The 18,921-nt window shown below is 46.2% G+C and overlaps 1 protein-coding gene across 5 annotated transcripts in view; it reads right to left on the reverse strand.

The window, feature by feature from the left end:
- Positions 1–18,921, reverse strand: part of PEBP4 (phosphatidylethanolamine binding protein 4) — a 224,314-nt gene that overhangs the window by 114,983 nt on the left and 90,410 nt on the right. For all 5 annotated transcript variants that reach the window (XM_054017319.1, XM_054017322.1, XM_054017321.1 and 2 more), the window contains exon 4: positions 7,755–7,853. In XM_054017319.1, coding sequence (XP_053873294.1) covers positions 7,755–7,853 — 99 coding nt within the window. The remainder of the gene's footprint in view (positions 1–7,754; positions 7,854–18,921) is intronic.

Genomic DNA, 18,921 nt, shown 5'->3' on the forward strand with positions numbered 1-18,921 from the left:
CCTCCTATTTCCAAGCCATCTCCCAGGTCTCCATGTTCCCCACTTACTTGTGGGCTTTGCTCACCTGTCCCCTTGCTCTTGTTCTCCAGAGCAAGGAGTGTCTAAAGTGTGTAGCACCTTGGAACCCAGGCTTCAGTGAAGATTGGGGCCCCACTCTGCTAGGTGCTATATAAACACAGATTAAGAGACTGTCCATGCTGCAGACCCTTTATAATCTGTAAGGTATTAGCCTCCATTCTGGGGAAGCCTTGTCTGCCCTCTCTCTGCCAGGTTAGTGGAAGCGATAGGCTCTGCAGCTGGTATCCCTCTGCCTGAGCACAGAGCACTAGACAGAAGGGAGATCCATAGATGTTAAGGCCAGACGGGACCACTGTGGCCATTCAGCCTGATCCACAGGCCACAGAATTCCACCCAGGCATTCTTGTATCCAACTGCTTGAGCTATTGTGTGTGTGTGTGTGTGTGTGTGTGTGTGTGTATATACACACACACACACACACACACACATTCGCGCGCCCAGCAATGCTAGTGCATGTTCCTCCTCTCCCCCCTTCCTGGCAAACCTTTAGCCTCCGCTCCAGCCCCTGCCTTACGTTTGAAAATCCCATAACTTTTCAGGTTAATAAAGCTCTCGTTTGCTTCAGCTAGCACCTGTTTCTATGGTGACACTTGCAACCCAGAATCTGTTTATTAACCAATACAAGGAAATACACTGAAAAATTAATCTGGTATCAAAGCAAAGTGCTTAAGAAATCCCTCAGAGGTGAATGGCCCTGGCATGGGGTCCAGCTCCCCTAACGGGGGGCTGCTCCCTTCAGAGATAGCGCCTCCTTGGAAGCTGCCCTCAGCTCTCAGACCCACACACTCGGGATTAAGAGATCACTGCTGACAAAGCAGCCCTTCTCTCTTCATATCACACAAGCAGCTTGCTAGCCTAACGCCCTACTGGGGCCCTCTTTTCACACAGCTACCGTACTGCGCAGAAGGAACAGCTGTCGGCGTACCGCGTTCCTCACTGAACAGATTGTTTCCTTTACCGGCCCTGCTGCTTCACCTTCAGGCATTAGAGTGCCCCTAATGAGAACACCTGGAGAGCTCCAAGGGGAGGCAGCAAGCCCTTGTCACAGGACAGTCACAGACAGTCCCCCTCATTCTCACCTACATCAGGAGAGTTTCTTTTCAGGAAAACAATATTCAGAGGCCAAATTCACAAAGGTGTCTTGAAACCATCAGCTTGAGGAAATGTAAACTTGGGGGTTACTGCTGGTTCTTGAGTGGAAGGTAGACATATGGGATGAGAGTATTATCTAGTGGTTAGATTATGGGGCTGAGGATGAGGGCTTCTAGGTTCTCTTCCCAGTTCTCAGAGTGGAGAGCAATCTAGTGGTTAGAGCCAGGGGCAGGGTGGTGGTCGCTGGGAGTCAGGAATCTTGGGTTCAATTCCAAACTCTGCCACTGACTCACTCTATCTGACGCTGGGTGAGGCTCTTAACCTCTCCACTGCTCACTTTCCTCAATCTTGCAAAGACTCCAAACATCTTCACTTGTGCAAAATCTCAGGCTAGCTCTGCCAAGCAACAGATCAGACCCAGGGTGGGTCTCTCTCTCTCTTTCTCTGCACTCAGGAATTCTCCTGGCTGGCAGAGTTGGTTTCCATAACAACTTTCTGTTACAAACATATTTTGATAAAAATAAAGTTAAAACAGCAAGGCTTTGGTGGAGTACAAATTTGCTGCGTTCCCTCTCTCTTTTTTGCTCTTTCTCCCCCTCCATCTCTCCCCCACAACGGGGGGGAAAATAAAGAAGTAAAACATAGCGTTTGAAGGACAGTATTTTCTCCCTTCTTTCTCTCTCCCCACTGAATACAAAATGAAAAGCCTTGTTTACTGGATTTCTCTGTAAACTGGTTCAGTCCCTGCCTAGTTACCTGATGCTCTACAGTATATACAGGATAATGTGATAAATTCATTTCCAATTCACTGCATTATCCTTTGAATATTTTAATGAGTCATTGAATGGAGTAAAAAAAAGCTATTTCAAATGAACAATTATGCTGCATTAGAGTAAAGGCTGATTATATTTAAACACTGCTTGCATGGATAACGGGACATATCGACCTCCGCCTATAAGAGCTAATTTGGCTCTTATCTCTAAATAATTTTACACTGCAAATTACCATGAAAACCTAAAGGGCTTTAAAAACATTCATCAAAAGATATTATTCCACTTTGTAGCAACATTTTTATTTAAATTATTTTGAATGGGAGTGAAAGCATCTCTTGTGTTTGACAATCAGAGAAACAGCGTAGCCATCACTGATAAGGGAATGTAGAGCTGTATGGCAGAAGGTATTCTATAGATTAAGCCACTAAAAGTAACCGTCGGATAGTGGTAATGCTTTGGACTGAAACCCACACCTCCAAAAGGAAATTCAGCATGAACACCAAGACTTGGTGGAATGCCAAGGTATTGCAGAACATATAATGGTACTTAGCACTTGTCTAATGGCATCCATGTGAATAACTCAAAGTGCTTCAGTGGATGTATTAGTGGATTAAGCTTTCCTGGTGGATCAGTATAACCTTCATTTTGCAGATGGAGAAACTGAGGCACAGTGAGGCAAGATGATTTGCCCAAGGCCACCGAGTGAGTCGGTGGCAGAGCTGGGATTTAAGCCTAGATCTTCAGAATCACATTCATGTGCTTTAACTACTATCCCATGCTTCCTGTCCTGGAAGCTAAGGTCATGGGCGTTAGAATCATAGAATCATAGAATAGCAGGTTTGGAAGGGACCTCAGGAGGTCATCTAGTCCAACCCCCTGCTCAAAGCAGGACCAATTGTCTACATGCAAGTTGATGATTTAAATTAAATTGAAATAAGCCCCTTTTCTCTGAAATAAGAGAGTGTCCACACTCAGACTTGTGCCAAAATAACAAAAGGTTTGAATTCAAACCACTAAGGGTTTCTCTACAAATGAAGATTGTTCCTGATTACAGCAGGGTGAGAATTTAAAGTGCAATAGCTATTCTGGAATAGCTCCATGTGTAGACAATCCCTAAATCATGTCAGTGCCGGTTGGTGTGTAGACAAGACCATAAATAGAAGCTATCTGAAGCAGAGACTTTAATTTACCAGGGATCTGATTTCTAAAGGTATTTAATAAGTGCCTAACAATGCAGCTAGGCATCCAATGAGATTTGCAAAATCAATGGGAGCCAGAAATATCCGACTAGTTGCTTAGCTGCATCTTATGTGGCTAAATACCTAAGGCTATGTCTTCACTACGGGGGGTGGAGAGGGTGTGTCGATTTAAGATACGCGAATAGCATAGCTGAATTAGACGTATTGGAGCCGACTTACCCCGCTGTGAGGACGGCGGCAAATCGACCTCCGCGGCTCCCCCATCAACGGCGCTTACACCTACCTGCGCTGATGGAGTAGAAGCGTCGATTCGGGGATCAATTGTCGCGTCCTGGCGAGACGCGATAATTCGATCCCCGAGAGATCGATTTCTCGGCGGGTAGTGAAGACGTAGCCTCAGGCACCTGTAGTACCTAAATACACCACACTGACAGTATAAAAGGGGCATTGAAGCGAGTCTAAATGGCCTTGGTGTAAATGAGATGCAGTACCTATGTGTCTGTACAACATCTAGCATGATAAGGCCCCAATCTCTGTTGTCCTTTGCTGCTACTGCAATATAAACAAACATTAATAAATAGCTTTCAACTGGATCCAGCCCTGTTTCTAGACACAGACTCAGCGTAGTCAGAGATGGAAAAGCGCTACTTGGTCCCACTTAGTCTGTGCCCTGGAGGTCAGTGCAGGATTCTTCTCTTCAATCTATTTTCCTGGGCTTTATCTAGTCCAGTTATGTGAATTAGGGATGGGAGACCGACATAACTAAGAACACCCCCTCCTTCCCCAGAAGCTTACCCCTCAATAGAATGAACTCTCTCTCAGGCTTGTAGGAAGTTCTGAGCTAGTCAGGTAAGAAGATTATCACCCTCTCCCTGCCCCCTCCCCCCCATTATGCTTTCTGGTTGGGAATGGAAACAGAATTGCCTAAAAGTGTCAGGAGAAAACCTTGCCTTGCCATTTGGATGGACCTGCTTTGCCGAGGAGAACGGAGCTTTAATCCGAATCCCTCCCTGCTTTCCTTTAGAAGCTCTTTTATTTTTGCAAAGACGACAATAATTAGAAAAAGCTAATGCACCGGAAGGATCTGTGTACAGAATGGAAAAAATGAGCTCAGGCTTTTTTGCATTTAGTAAATATAAAAATTAATGAGAGACTTTCAGGACCCTGTTAGAAATGCAGAAGGGCCCCTGTGAAGGATTTTTTTTTTAATTGTACATGAATCTCTGCAATTATTCTGAATGCTTTATTTTTTTTAGCCAATTAGGAAATGCATGGAAAGTATTAATATCCAATTTTAATTTGCTTAATATTCCTATTAACAATAAAAAGTCTAATTAAGGTATCTGTACAAAACGCCCTTAGCAGTAATTTCAGAGAATAATAGAGGAGAATGACTAGATATTTCTTGTTAAATGCATGCTGCAAATTAATTGATATCTTAATTAGACTTTAGTACTAAGATTATTAGTTAGATTGAATCAGAGCTGCAACACCTAATCTTTAAAAAATAAAATAAAATAAAATGAAAGCAGGCAACAGAGAGAGAAACAAGCTGCTTTTCTAAATGTTGTTTCTCTAAAGAAACTGATAATGCAATGAGAGAAAGGTTGGAAACAATGTAAGGAAGTTAGCACAAAAATAATAATAATGCTTCCTCCTCCTCTTGTGTCTTCCATGCCAGAATCTCACAACACATACACAAATTAATCTCCCTAACACCCTTGTGAGATAGGCAAGCATCATTACCGCCATTACCATACAAGGAGGTTAAGTGATTTGCTCAAGCTTGCACACTGAGTGGGAACAGAATCCAGGCCTCACCTCCCAAGTCTCTGTACCTACAAGACTGTTCAGTCAAAACAAAATTATTCCTCCTATTTGTTCTCTCCCCTTGCCACCAATGTAAATTCTCATTGATCATTTCCTTGTGAGAAATTTGATCCTTGAATTGCATATTCTTGCTGCTTATCCCTGGGTCGGCTCCAGGACACTGACTCATGGCAATCCATTATCGACAGTCATACCGCTGAACTGCAAGTGACTCAATAAATGTGTGTGGGGGTTTTTGTTTTAAGACTGTTCTATTTTCCTCAAAAGTTTCTGACAAGGGGACTACCCACAGCACTAGAGAGGGAGGTCTTCTCCAGACAACCTGCACTACAGAATGCAGAGGCTGGTGTTAAAACAAAGATGACACTTACCTTCCCATCCAATACTTGCATCACGCTAAAGGAAAGGGCCAGAGAAACTACAATCCCTGTTCTCTGATTAATGAAAGTGTAAAAGGGTTGAAAATAAACCTTACCCGAGTTATCTCAACTGGAGAAAATCCCAGAATCTAGGGTAGAACTAGTTGAAATGTTTCCATTGCAAATATATTTTTGACAAAATTTTAGTTTTGGTTGAATTTTTTTTTAAATAAAAAATGTTTTTATTTTCTGTAAAAATATTAGGTTGTCAGTTTAGGTTTCCCTCCAATCAAAAAAGTTGTCATGGGAAATTTTGAAAACAATTATTTCCCCAATATTCTTTACAAAAAATAATTGACATTTTTGGACCAGCTCTACTCTAACATATTGGATAAACAACCACCTACCTACCTTAACAGTCCTACCACTTTATATTTATATAGCAACCTTTCATCCTAGAGAGTTTCACATACAGAACCACGGAAATGCAGCTACCTCTGGAGAGTACATACAACATTTTACACACAATTTGCGAAGGAAAGGGAAAGCAATTTTTGGCCAAGAATACTGGGTTAAATCCTGGCACTTATGAAAAGCCCCAGACAGAGGCAATCAAAGAACGGGGTGGGGGAATTGTGACTAGACTGCATGCAGACTGTTGGGAAAAAAACACCAAGAATAGACTTGAAATATATTGGGCAACCATCGGCAGAGCTGGTCAAATTGTGGGGAAAAAAATAATTTGTAAATAATCGATTCAGCCACTGGCATGTGTGTGTGAGGGAATCAACGGATAAACTACTTGCGAATATTATTCAGGCAGCTCTTCTCCCCCGTGGTCTCTGATGGCCTCACAGAACAGATGGGACCTGTTTGTAAGGGCTCATCCAAAGAGGGTGCAGAGCCTTTGCGCTGTACAATTCTCAGTGTACCGCATCCAGCCTAGGAGGAGGAAACACTGAGAAGCCTCTGCTGGGATTTGAACCTGGGGTTCCAAGGAAGTATAGCTGCGATGCTTAGGTTCGCTGCTGTTAAGAGCTGATATAACAGCTAAGCTATGCCCCTCCTACCGGCTTCTAAACTGAGTTACCGGTCTCATCCCATTGCACACCCCAATGGGTTTTTATGCTCATTTGTTCCATGCTGAATGACTGATTACATATATACACACACACACACACACACACACACACACACACACACACACGAGAACATTTCCTTATGGGAGTAACTAACCACCTTGAAGCAGACCAGCTGTTCTGATTCCCTCAGGTAACTGCTCAAAATACACTCAGCCTGGGCAGTACAAATGAATAAAAGGACAGGGATTTCCTAGTGAATTACGAATCTCTCAGTAATAGGGTGCAGAGGGAAGTGCAGTCTTTCTGTCACACCCTGTACTAAGCATCAATCTCATGCTGGGTAGAATTATTGACGTTAACGGGACAGATCCAAGAGTCAACACAACACAAACCCCAGCATTAACGTGACCTCCCTTCCTCAATAAACTCTGCTTTTAATTTGGACTCCTGATGCTGAGAATCTCCAAAGCCTCCAAAATCTGCTCATGCCAGGCAGGAAGATGGGTTTGCTGCAAGCTCAGCTGTATGGAGCCAGAGTCAGCATTGAAGGAAGCAGGTGAACCAGTATCCAGGTCAGTGGAGTTGCAGCTGCTCCCATCCGAGCTAAGTTTGGCCTCTGGAATTGTACTGTCTACACCACCCATCCCATCTGCTCCATTCTCACTGTGTTCCACCTGCTGCATACTATCGCTCCAAGTCACGTGAAGACAAAATGTTTATCTTCCTGAGACTCGAGGCTTAAAGTATCAGGAGGTGACTGAAACAGAAGGTGCTCAATGTAGAATACCTGGATTTCACTTCCCCCAACTGCTAAGGATGTATCTCCATCTACTCTACAAAAGGAGGAAGAGGACAAGTGGGAGCTGAAGAAGGGGCATTAGTGAGTTAATGAATTACTAAGCCCTCATTCCACTGTGCAAAGCTCAGCTTTATAATACATGGAGAGTTGGGCAAGGCTTGTTTCCAGGTTTCCTTCTCTTTGTATCCGTGAAAACCACTTACAATCATTTGTAACAAGCCCTTGGTGAATGGTAAGGAAACATGGCACCTGTTGTTCCCCTACCCTGCAAGGTGGCCCAAACCTGAAGCGGTACACAGGAATGAACCAGAGGAGGGACAGTAAGATGCAGGAGAAGCAATCCTGTAATGTCTCTTTTTGAGGCTACCCCACAAATTAGCCCATCGCCACCCTGCTCACTTAAAAGAACGACTATCCCTTATTTGAGCACAGGCTAAGGTCTGGCTGGGGGGAAAGTTAAATGAATGCGTTGAGAGACATTTACACACCACTGGTGTGATCCTATGCAGGAGAGAGGAGAAGAAAACAGGGCCAGTACTCACTTTGATGTCAATGACAATCCAGTGTCTCCAAAAACGGTACTTTGGATTAGCTCTGTTCGGGGCGTCTGGATCCACCATGATCAGCACATACTTCTTATTCTGGAATATAAAAAAAAACCACCCCCAACCTTTGAAACACGCAGGTTTACAGTGCTTTCACAATTCAGTAGTAGGTAAATGCTCTCAGGGGAGAGAGGGCATAGGGCAAAGAAGATGGGAGAAGTAGGACTTTGGGATTCTCTTCCTAGCTCTGTCTCTCACTTAGTGAAGCTTCAGTGCGTAGTGGGTAGTACGCCATTAGTCTAGGGATGTCCATAAATACCCACAAAAGTACATACCCGAGGTACAATCCCAGCATGGACCTCCGGTACGTACTCAGCTTGCTAGCCCACTCTGACCCCGGCACAGAGCTCTTTTCACTGCTGTTGCTACCTGCACTTGTTGGATTCAAGCTAGGTTGTGTAGGCTAGCCTGTGCAGAGCTTTTGCTGAGTAGATATACCACTGTGGGAATTAATCACAGGTTAGGACAGAGCCTGCCTCTTGCCATGTTGTGTCTGTCCTGAGGAATGTCAACTTCAAAGGGCATCAGTCCAGGACTTTCATCAACCCTGAATTCTCTCTCTCTCTCTCACCCCCACCCCCACTGTAACAGTTATATTTGTGTATGATCCTCAGATGAAATGAGCTGTAAAAATTCAACGTATCCTATTACTGAGTGCTTCATGCTAAGCCTGGATTCCTTCTCCTGACATTTTATTCCTCGTGGCCTAAACTTCCTCCAAGAGCTCACAGAGGAAGAATGGGCTTTTGTAACAAGTCCAAATACAAGGCACCGGAGAGAATTTTCCCCAACCGTTCACTAACCACATCCTACTGCAGAGCAGCACAGAGAGACGTGCCATGACACAAGGGGTTTTCCACACAGAGGCTTGCATTCCACTGGAAATGAGGGACAGGATATAGTCTAATCTCAGAGACAGAATCTCACAGCCCCTGTGCACTACCCTGCTGGGTCAGTTGTGTGAACAGTCTGGTAGCAAGGGGGGAAAAGTCTCCCCACCAACTAAACAAAACACTGACTAAATTAATTCAGCCGAAAACAGGAGCTTCCAGGGTAGAGCAGGCCGATGAGCTCTCTTAAGTCCAGTACCTTGCGTCTGGTCATAAGTGATACTTCAAGAAGGCAACATAGCTCCATAATGCACTGTAAGTGGAAAAAGTAAACCTGCCATTTTAATAAACCATCTCAGCGTGTTAGCTGGTGTTGCTACAAATGCTATTGATGGCCATAAAATGACCCAGACCCTCTCAGTTATTTTGATCCATTTACATAGGCTTGGGGCTTGTGATAGGTGCTGGATTGACAGCCCTGGAAGAGGAAAGCCTCTCTATATCCAGAGAACAGGTGTAGCGTGGCTAGCAGCAGGGCAAGCATTCTCCAGTCACTGCCCTTCCTGAGTTCTGCAGACACCGCCTTGGCGGGGGGAGTTTCTGTGCCTGACCTGCCCTATTACTAAAGGAGGACACTAGCAGTGGAGGTTCTTGCAATATGGACACCTGACCGAACCCACAGGCACCTCATTCCAGGCTGCTGATAGATAGTAACAATAGTTTGGTCCTTGCCACCCTGGACTGGGTTTGATGACCTCTGGATGCTGAGCTAGGAGAGCCTACAGATCTCAGTGGACTTGGCAGGATATTGGGTTCCGGATGATCCTGCAAACACATAGATCATTAAGGGACCTACAGGTTAATAAGATCTGGAGATGGACCCAGCAGCCCGTCAGCAATGCGGCGGGCTGGTGGCAGCGATTCCATAGCACACTTTGGGGTCAAAATTTCCTACATTGGCTACGAAATTTAGCCACATGACTCCCACTGAAATGAAAGAGAGCTGTGTAGCTATATGCCCTTGTCACCTATGAAAAAATCCCAGGTGGAGGTTAATAGCAAGCTCTTTGGTGCAGTTCTGTGTTGTACCAGACCTTGCACAGGGGGGCCCTATCCCATGGCTGGAGCTCCCAGGTGTTACTGCAATACAAATAGTAATATTACAGCACTTTAACCTCAGCAATCCCACTGGAGATAAATCACAATCTGCCCACTTTTACAGATAGTGAACGTGCGTCAATGGGCCTTTCTACCAGCAGAGCTGTGCTGGTTTAACTTAAGATGTAAACTTAAAGAGATTTAGCTAAAACAGTGCAAAAAATTGTGCGGACACTTATTTCAGTTGATCTTGATAAATCTATTAGGACCAGGTTTAAACTAAACCGAAATTAGGCACTCGGACTGAAATATGGGTGTCCATACGGGTTTGCGCTGATTTTACTAATCTGGTTTATTTTCAAATGGTGCAAGCTTGTGGGTAGGCAAAAGCCACAAAGATTTTAAGAGCCTGACCCTAAGAAGCCAGGTACACCTGCAATTCTGACCAAGGTTCAGATGTGGGATTAAAATCTAGCAATTCCTGGTTCCCAGTACTGTATTCTAATTGCTAGCCCCTCCCTCCCCAAACTTAATGCTGCACTGCACTAGTAGACCCAACCCGAAACATTGTTTGAAATAGCATCCAATGAAAATATTGGATGGCAACACTGAAACTGGAGATTATGGGAGAGGGGAAAAAAATCCCAGGCTGCAAGTGTGAAGGAATTTGGGTTCTAACTTTAGGTGGGTACGTGGCTGAATGCTGTGTTTGTGAATCTCTTGCTTCGATTTCGGCGCCCAGCTGGTGGGAACAGAACGTGTAGTCATGGGACTGTCATCGTGTGCTGTCCAGGTTAACATGTAGCATTTCTATTACTATTAACAGACTTTCCGCTCCTCACTCCATCTGTTCTTCGAAATAATTGCAGTTGTACAGACCATGCCTTCGCTACAGGCAGGCTCTGGGGAGAGGATAGTGCTTTTATGCAAAAAAAAAAAAAAAAAAGTGTTAAAAAATAACAGCAAACACGAGAATAGAGTGTGAGCGAAGTTAACAGCAGGCTCAGAATTCGGTACAGATTGTGGCCTATCAAGGCAGCATTGCACAGAGCCTTGGGCTGGTCAGACTAGGCCATTCTGCATGAGGGAAGAGAGGTTGTATCAGTGCCAGGCATGCTCCATCCCCACTGTGGGTTTGGATATTTTTTTTTTCATTCTGACGTAGCAGGACTGATTACTCTGAACCTGGATATGCCCTGAGGGTGGAGCATGGGCGTGATCCTTCCCCTGCTCCCCAGCAGGATACAGTTAATTCACACTGACGTCAGGGGGCAGTGCGGTACCAAGCCCTAGATCAACACAGAGTCAGGACCTGTTACTCTCTCTGCTTGGGGCAGGGATGGAAGCAGCAGTGGGGGGGGGCGCTTTAAGTCACGTTTGTTCTCCTCCTGTCCTGGGGCTGCTCTATCTTACGCTCTGCTTGTCATGCATGCTCCAGCCTGGACTCAGGTGGTACTCCCTACTGTTGGGGCTGGGAGCAGGACTCTTACATCAGCTTTGTAGCTGCTGGGCCTGCCCTGAGAAGGAGGATTGTCAGGGGGACGTTTTTACCTTCTAAGACCCCTTTACACTGCCAAAGGAACTGACAGTCGGGCCCTCCACGTGCATGTCATGTGCACCAGGCAGAAGCCACATCAAAGCAATTAGCAGCAAAAGGTGAACTGCAAACGGCTTGGCTCAGCTTGGAGCAGAACCATGGATGCTCCTCTCGAGTTCAGTCAGCCCCCCTGAGCTGTGATTTGGGGTCATTGCTCTCACGGTGCTCTTATGGTGACTTCCTGCTTTTGGTTGGGCCAGAAACACCCCAAGAACAGCCTCTGGGATGGTATTCCAGCTCTTCCGTTCCAGAGGCCCAGGACACCCCAGCACCTGCTGAGGACTGGGGGTGTGGAGTTCCTCAGGGAAGCCTGAAAATGCCAGAGGTTTGTTCGAAGCCTGAGCAAAAGATTCTCTTGGCTAGGAGGCAAAGGCATTCCCAAAAGGCATCCTAATAGAGATAATCCCACACCTTCCAGCCAAAGATAGCAAAGCCTGTCACAGACATGCAGAAATCTTCTCAGTGGGTATTATCATCTCCCATGCAACAGAGAGGGAAACCAGCTTGCCTCTCCACAAAGCAGTGGATCGTTAGCTTACAGTGTCTTTCATAGCTGGTAACAGAATGCAGGAATCCTGACTTCCTGGCTCTGGTCACTGGACCCCCCCGGCCTCAGAGCTGAGACTAGAAACCAGGAGTCCTGCCTCACAGGCAGCCATTGGAACCATTGCATGCTTGCTCCTGAGATTGCACCAGGCCAGATTTTTAAACCCAACCTCGTTTCGCTCTAGAAGTGACGTTGTCACATGCTGAGGACCGGCAAAGGGGGCTCTGGCATTTTAGACTGTTTGTGTGCCAGCCTGAAAAGGACACGGGAGCCCTGATGCTGGTGAATTTATTTTTTTTAAAACCCTCTTTTGACATGGGCTAACAGCATTAGCTCCTGTCAAGACTCCAGAGAGGGAATCAGCCCACAGTGAGGCTGGAGCTGCTCAGCTTTCTGGGCATGAATCAGTCCAAGAGATTAATGGAGGGGAGGGGACTTGGTTTAAATCAGAAAACTCCTCAATCCTCTCGCTTCTCAAGAGGAACATACATTGTTTTTGCAGACGATGAAGGGAGAACGAGAGGAAGGGGAAAGCCGTTTCCTAGCGACTATCCCAAATTCTTTAATTTTTTTATAAGTACCTCAGCTTTTCATACCCTTCTCTCCCTTTCCTTTTCAGCAGTAATGAGCCCAAAGGGCTAACGGCCTCAGACCTGCAAGCTGCCTGCTTGGCCAAGATTCTCAGGCTCTATTCCCTGCTCTGCCACTGGTTTGCTGTGTGTGGTCTTGGTGTGGAAGATATAGTGTGTCTGCGCTGGTGGGGAGGGGTGCCGAGGGAATCCCTGGAGACATTCCAGACAGAATTCCTTGAGGGTAGCCTGTGCTAGAGTGGAAGTGGCACTGTCCTTTTACAGGGTGCACCATCTATTCCCATTGGGTTTATCCAACCCCATCTTCTGCGATGATCCTTTGTGGGTATTTATGGACATCCCTAGACTAATGGCATGACTCTGCCATGGTCACTCAGGAAGTCAGTGGCAAGAACTGATTGGAGTCCTAGACTAGTACCTTAACCTCCAGGTCAGCCTTCTTCTCTATCCCATATGGTCCTATGATTGCAGGGAATGGACACTGGACACTGATTGTTGAACCACGGGCATTCCTTGCACCCTCTATCTACGGTTGTGCATACCCACAAAAGCCCAACCATTCTGAGACTGCTCTGTGACTCAGTTTCCCTATCTGTAAAATAGGGATAACACACTATGATGTGGGAGGGGGAAGAGTTAATTAGTTACCGTCTGTTGAGTGCTTTGATGATGAAAGGTCTAAGCGTCACGTTTTAGCTGCTAATTGCATCTGGGTGGAAGCGGCACTATATATAATTATTTTTTAAAAGCACGAGCTGTTCAGATTAGCCATCGTTTTGGAAACTTGCTCCGAGCGAGCGAGGACTTTGTAAGAACCAGAGACAGCATGGCAGGCAGGGAGGATTGGGGTAGAGGGGGATTAACGTATTGAGGATATGCTTCTGAATAGATCCAGAGGAGACAGGGCAGGACAGGAATTAAAGATTTATCCAAATGAAAGCAAACAGGGTGTTAAGCAACACACATGTAGAGCTAGTGGTTTCCTAGGTAACAAGTGCACCATGGAACTGCCACACGTGCACAGCCTAGTGCATTTCTGCTGGCAACTGAACAATGCAAAGGAATGAGTCAGGGCCTACGCTTGCAACACAAGGGCGGGTTTGACTCCCCAGAGAGGGATAGATTAAACAGACTGACCCCAGATTGCAGTCTGAAAACTGGAGCAATTAAATAAATATACATGGTGCCATCTGTAAGATCTGTGAATTGTGACACATACAAGAGGGGTGGGGAGAGTTGTTCTGGAAAGAAGTGATGAATACAGAATATCTGGGGAGGCGTGTCTGGGCTAGAGCATCAATAAGTGCTCAGGGTGAAACCCAGTCATATTCACAACTCACACCGGTCCAGCCGCTGAGGTTAACAGACCTTTTAAGTAAATCTGAGCCATTTTAGAAAAACCGTGCAAAATTCAGAGTTTACCTGTCTTTGATGCAAAACGTGGCAGGGCTCAGTGCAGTGGGCCTAGCTTCCCTTTGAAACTGTGAGTTCATTTGTCCTTCAAATTTAAGAGCAAGACTCAGGTGGTGAAAACCCCTGGATCCACCACTCCCTCCCCCTCCCCCAGATACTCACGAGAAACCCTGCAAAACAGAACAGAAGGGTTTCACGCAGTTCCAGTCTACACCTTGCTCCCATCAAAGAGCAATAAATACACTTTGCCGACATCAGGTACTCGCAACTTCTAGATCATGTTCCAGTCCCACCCCCTGTCAAAAGACTAATCTTGTACCCAGGCATTTGCAATAGCAATTTACACTTATAACGAGCGATCTCTGGAACGGCTAGAGCACTCATCCCAGGAATCGAGCACTTTTCATTAGAAATTCTCAGAGTTTTGCAAACCTCAAGGAGTGTGAAAAGCAACTGTTTATAGTACTTATATGGCCCCATTACTAGAGTATCTGAGCAGCTCACAACTGTTAATGTACCTATCCTTAGGGTTACCAGACAGCAACTATGAAAAAACGGCACACGGGGTGGGGGGGAATAGGCGCCTATATAATAAAAGGTCCCAAAAAACGTGACTGTCCCTTTAAAAACGGGACGGATGGTCACCCTACCTATCCTCCCAATACCCCTCTACGGTATTATCCCCATTTTACAGCTGTGGAATTGAGGCACAGAGAGATAAAGGGTTGGCCTAGATCACACAAGAAGTCACAGCAGGGAACTGACCTTGGGTTGCCCAAGTCCCAGACTAGCACGCTAAGCATGTGTCTGTTGGGTGGCTCCATGATTGTCATCGCTCAGGGTACGTCTGCGCGGCAATTGGGGATCTGATCGCAGTGCCTGTAGACATTTGAGCTAGCTCAAATAATAGCTGTGAAGCTGCAGCAGGACGGGCTGTGCAATCCTACTCAGGAGCCGAGCAATGAATGTGAGCAGCTAAGTTTGTGCTAGTGCATCTTCGCTGGTATTGTGACTTGAGCTAGCTAGATCAAAGCTAGATTGGGTATGTCTACACATGCTGCAGTTGCACCACTGACTGGAGTGTAGACATATACTAAATGACCTTTAGTTCAAGTTTGTCCAAAAAATATTTCCTTCTAGGTGCCAATGCTGGAAACTCAGCCTGATATCTGAGAATCAAGCTGGGTTCTTTCTGGCTCATCCCTGGTAATAAAGATTCTATAATAGGCACATAGTGAGCAATTCTGTTGCTTGTGCATGACCAAGAGTGAATTCCAGCTTCCTCTTCTGTGGCTAACGGGAGGGAAAAGCAGTAAAAAGAATCACTTGCAGCTAAATAAGCCAGTGTGGCTCTGAACACACATAAGGAGCAGAACTGATAGGATTTTTATAGGCACTTTTTTTAAACCATAGCCTCACCTCAAGTTTCAGGTCCGTATTATTAACCCAATTTAACAGAAGATAAACAAAGGTGGAATGCCCTGCCTAAGGGGCCAAGTGGCAGAAGCTGTGACTTTGACCCAGGCATCCCAGCGCTCTCTTTGGCTCTAACCACTACACCACACTCCTCAACCCCTCCCTGCAATATAAAATGCTTAATGGAGACGTCGTTGATTTTATAAGAGACTGGAATTCCAACACAATCTGTAGTGCTGATGAACCACTAGCTAGCCAGCCTACAATATTTGTGCATGCTCTCCCGCATCTCCCCAGGGGCTAAGCAGAGCTAGGCCAGCCAAATATTTATGCAACCTAATGTTCTAATAATAATTGATTAATCCAGGATCATTAAAGTCAGACTCAAAATTTGTTAGAAGGTCTATTCCCAGACTGAGCCTTTACATGCTTTAGGAAAAGGTTTTATTCGCTATCAGAAGAGAATGGCTTCTTTCTGTGTAGCAGGCTAGACCATTAAGTTTCTTCTGATAAAACAGCAATTGTTACATTAAACTGGTAATGTTACTAAAGAAGAGAAACATAGCGTTCAAGTAAGGGGTCTGTCCTGCCCTCGGTGCATATCTGTATGACCTATTAATGTTAATACAGGATGAATACGTGTATGCAACATGGAGAACTGCCACTACATGCATACCCAACACCCATAAAACATTAGTGGGAGGCATACGCTATGAGGGACATCACCTGCTCTGTTTCATTAAGGGTTTTGTGTGTGCGTTTTAAACAGCCATTATTCCTTCATATAAAGGCATACCATAAGCACATTCTGGGCTTACCCAAAATGATTATCCATGAAAACAGGCTATGAAATTACTTCATAACCTGCAAATCCACAAGATAAGAGTGGCTGGATTGGGGCAATGGGGGGGAAAGAGTGTTGATTCCACACAGATCATAAGAAGTTAGGGCCAGATTTTGATCAGAGTTACACCAGGGTAAATCCGGAGCAAAGACAGTGAAGTCAGCAGAGTTATACTAGTGCAATCAAGATCAGAATCTGCCTCTTTTAGTCTTTACCTGGCACAGTCTATAAAAGGTAAAGTCGTCCTATGCAACATCATACTTAAAACCACAGCAGCAGAGATGGAAAAGAAGATTGTCTTGGGAAGCGAGGCTGCCTTCCTTCGCGACAGCGCTAAATTGTCTGCAATTGATAATGACGACGGCAAACGTATTCTTTTCATTTTTCCGGAAATAAAAAGTATATCTAAAAATCTGGAAGAGACAATTCTGCTCTCATTCCCCACACCCTCACCTCTAACACACACATAACGAGTAATTGGACAGTTTAGGCCCCACTACAACAAGCCTGCTGGAAAGAAGTTAAATTCACTAAGTGGCAGCACAAAGTTAAAACAAATTTCCCCCCACTCTGCCCCCAACAACAGACCACAATAACTGAGAGGGAGGCTGTGGCAACTGTTTCTTCGGCTGAGACACACTTTTACTGAGATCCAGAGAATTCATCCCTGAACCCTTCCACTTTATTATAATTTGCCCAATGTCCTAAGGAAATGGATTTGGGAACAGCTTAATTATTGAGGACGCTGCCTTGTCCCCCGGTTTCTGCTCAATCACAGGCTAACGCTCAGAATGAAGCGAATGTGCCTGGCTGCATTTTAGAAACCCTGTGTGAGAGGAGGCGGCAGGAGGCGAGCAGTCCCTGTGACAGCGCCCAGCCTTCCGACCCAATCTCCGTCACACGAGAGGATGTGTAGATTGGTGACATTCGACATTTTCTGACAAATATTTTGATGCAAGATGGCACCTCAGTCACAAATTATTTTCAGAGTCCTGCTGAAAAAGGGATCGTGCTGGGTGACATTTGAAAACAATCAGACCATTGTTCCCTGGCCATGAGGTAAGGGGTCAGCAAGGCATAGTAGCCTCCTGTGGGTCCCGCCCAATTTCCCACTGCCTCATGTCTGCTACAGTTGTTCACACCAGGGCAGAGTGAGTATTCAGTGCTGCTGCCAGTGGGCACGAGTGCTGACTGGGTAGCGTGTGCACAGGTGCAAGGCAGCGGAGAATCCAGCATGCTCTTAGTCCTTGTGTAGGCTTGGGAATAGCCACGATCCAGCCCGCAGCGGCCAGCAGTTTAGCTGCACCACTATCAACCCCTCGGTATAGAAAACAACTTGCAGTGTTGAGCAGGGGCTGACTCCCAGTTAGCTCAATCGCTGCAACGCTGGCTTGCCCTGGGCTACCCTTAAGACTCAGGTCGACATAGTTACAGTGCTCAGGGGTTTGAAAAACCCACACCCCGGAGTACCATTGCTATGCCAACCTATTCCTGGGGTAAATGCAGCTAGGTCAGTAGAAGAAAGCTTCCATCAACCTAGTTACCATCGCTCTGGGAAGCAGGGTTCCTATAGCAATGGAGAAACCCCTTCTGTCTCTGTACAGCTGCACTATATCAGGGGGTTGTAGCGGGATAGCTCTGGTGCTGTTGCGCCAGAGTGCAGGCGTGGCCTGACAGCTCTGTCTGTTGGAACAGCTGGCTTTGGGGTCAATGCCACAGCAGCTACAAGAATTGCTGGCCGCCGGCTGCTACATCAGGGACATTCCTGTATGTTATATTCCTTCCCCTCTGCAACCTATTGCTCCAGTGGCTGGTCACAGTCAACCTACTAAATCTTACTTCTCAATGCTCATCCCTGCTTGACTCACCAATGGAAGGAACTCTCATGGGAGCCTCCAGTGCTAATGGGGCTGGCCCAATGGCTGTGTGCAGGGTTACAGTGGGGTATAGAGGATCGCATCTGAATGGCTGAGCCTTTTTTAGATTGCAGGCACTTAGGGGCAGGGACTGTCTGCTCATCTGTGTTTTGTACTACACTGAGCACAATGGGGGGCCCCATGCTTGGCTGGTCTTTAGGCATGACTGTAATAGACCCAACCAAGCACTGTTTCTCCTAGAATGCATGGTGCAGGCATCACAGAGGGGCTGTATAGGAGGCGGAGAAACAGTGGGGTTGGGAAAGAGGTCTGAGGAAGATGAACCACTTGCTGGAAGCCCAGCCAAGCAGCCTGTCCAGAACAAGCCCCTCAGTGAGGGTGCAGGGAAAAGGGTAATGAGGGAAAGAACTGCCGTTCTGAAGGACCAGAGCGAGCCTGGATCCATGCCTGGCCATGGCTCATCTGCTGGGTCCAGGGAGCAAGGCCACCGTGGAAACAGTTGGCAGGAGATGGGAGGCCCAGACACTGCTATGATGGAGGCTGGGCAAGGACCCGGAGAGAAGGGCTGGGGGTGAAAGGGCGTATTTGAGACAGTCCGAGGGCTTCCCGTTAACATTCTACAGCAGGCCCGTGACTGGCTGCTTCCTGCCCGAAAGCCTCGTTTTCAAATGTCAGTGCCCCAAGGAGGAGTCCAAACAGGGCCGCCCAGAGGATTCGGGGCCCTGGGACAAAGTAATTTCGGGGGCCCCTTCCATAAAAATAAGTTGCAATACTATAGAATACTATATTCTCGTGGGGGCTCCTGTGGGGCCTAGGGCAAATTGCCCCACTTGTCCCCTCTCTGGGCAGCTCTGAGTCCAAATCCTACCACGTTAGGATGCTGAAGACACAG

Source organism: Malaclemys terrapin, chromosome 2 (assembly GCF_027887155.1).
Source record: "Malaclemys terrapin pileata isolate rMalTer1 chromosome 2, rMalTer1.hap1, whole genome shotgun sequence".
Classification (NCBI taxonomy): Eukaryota; Metazoa; Chordata; order Testudines; family Emydidae; genus Malaclemys; species Malaclemys terrapin.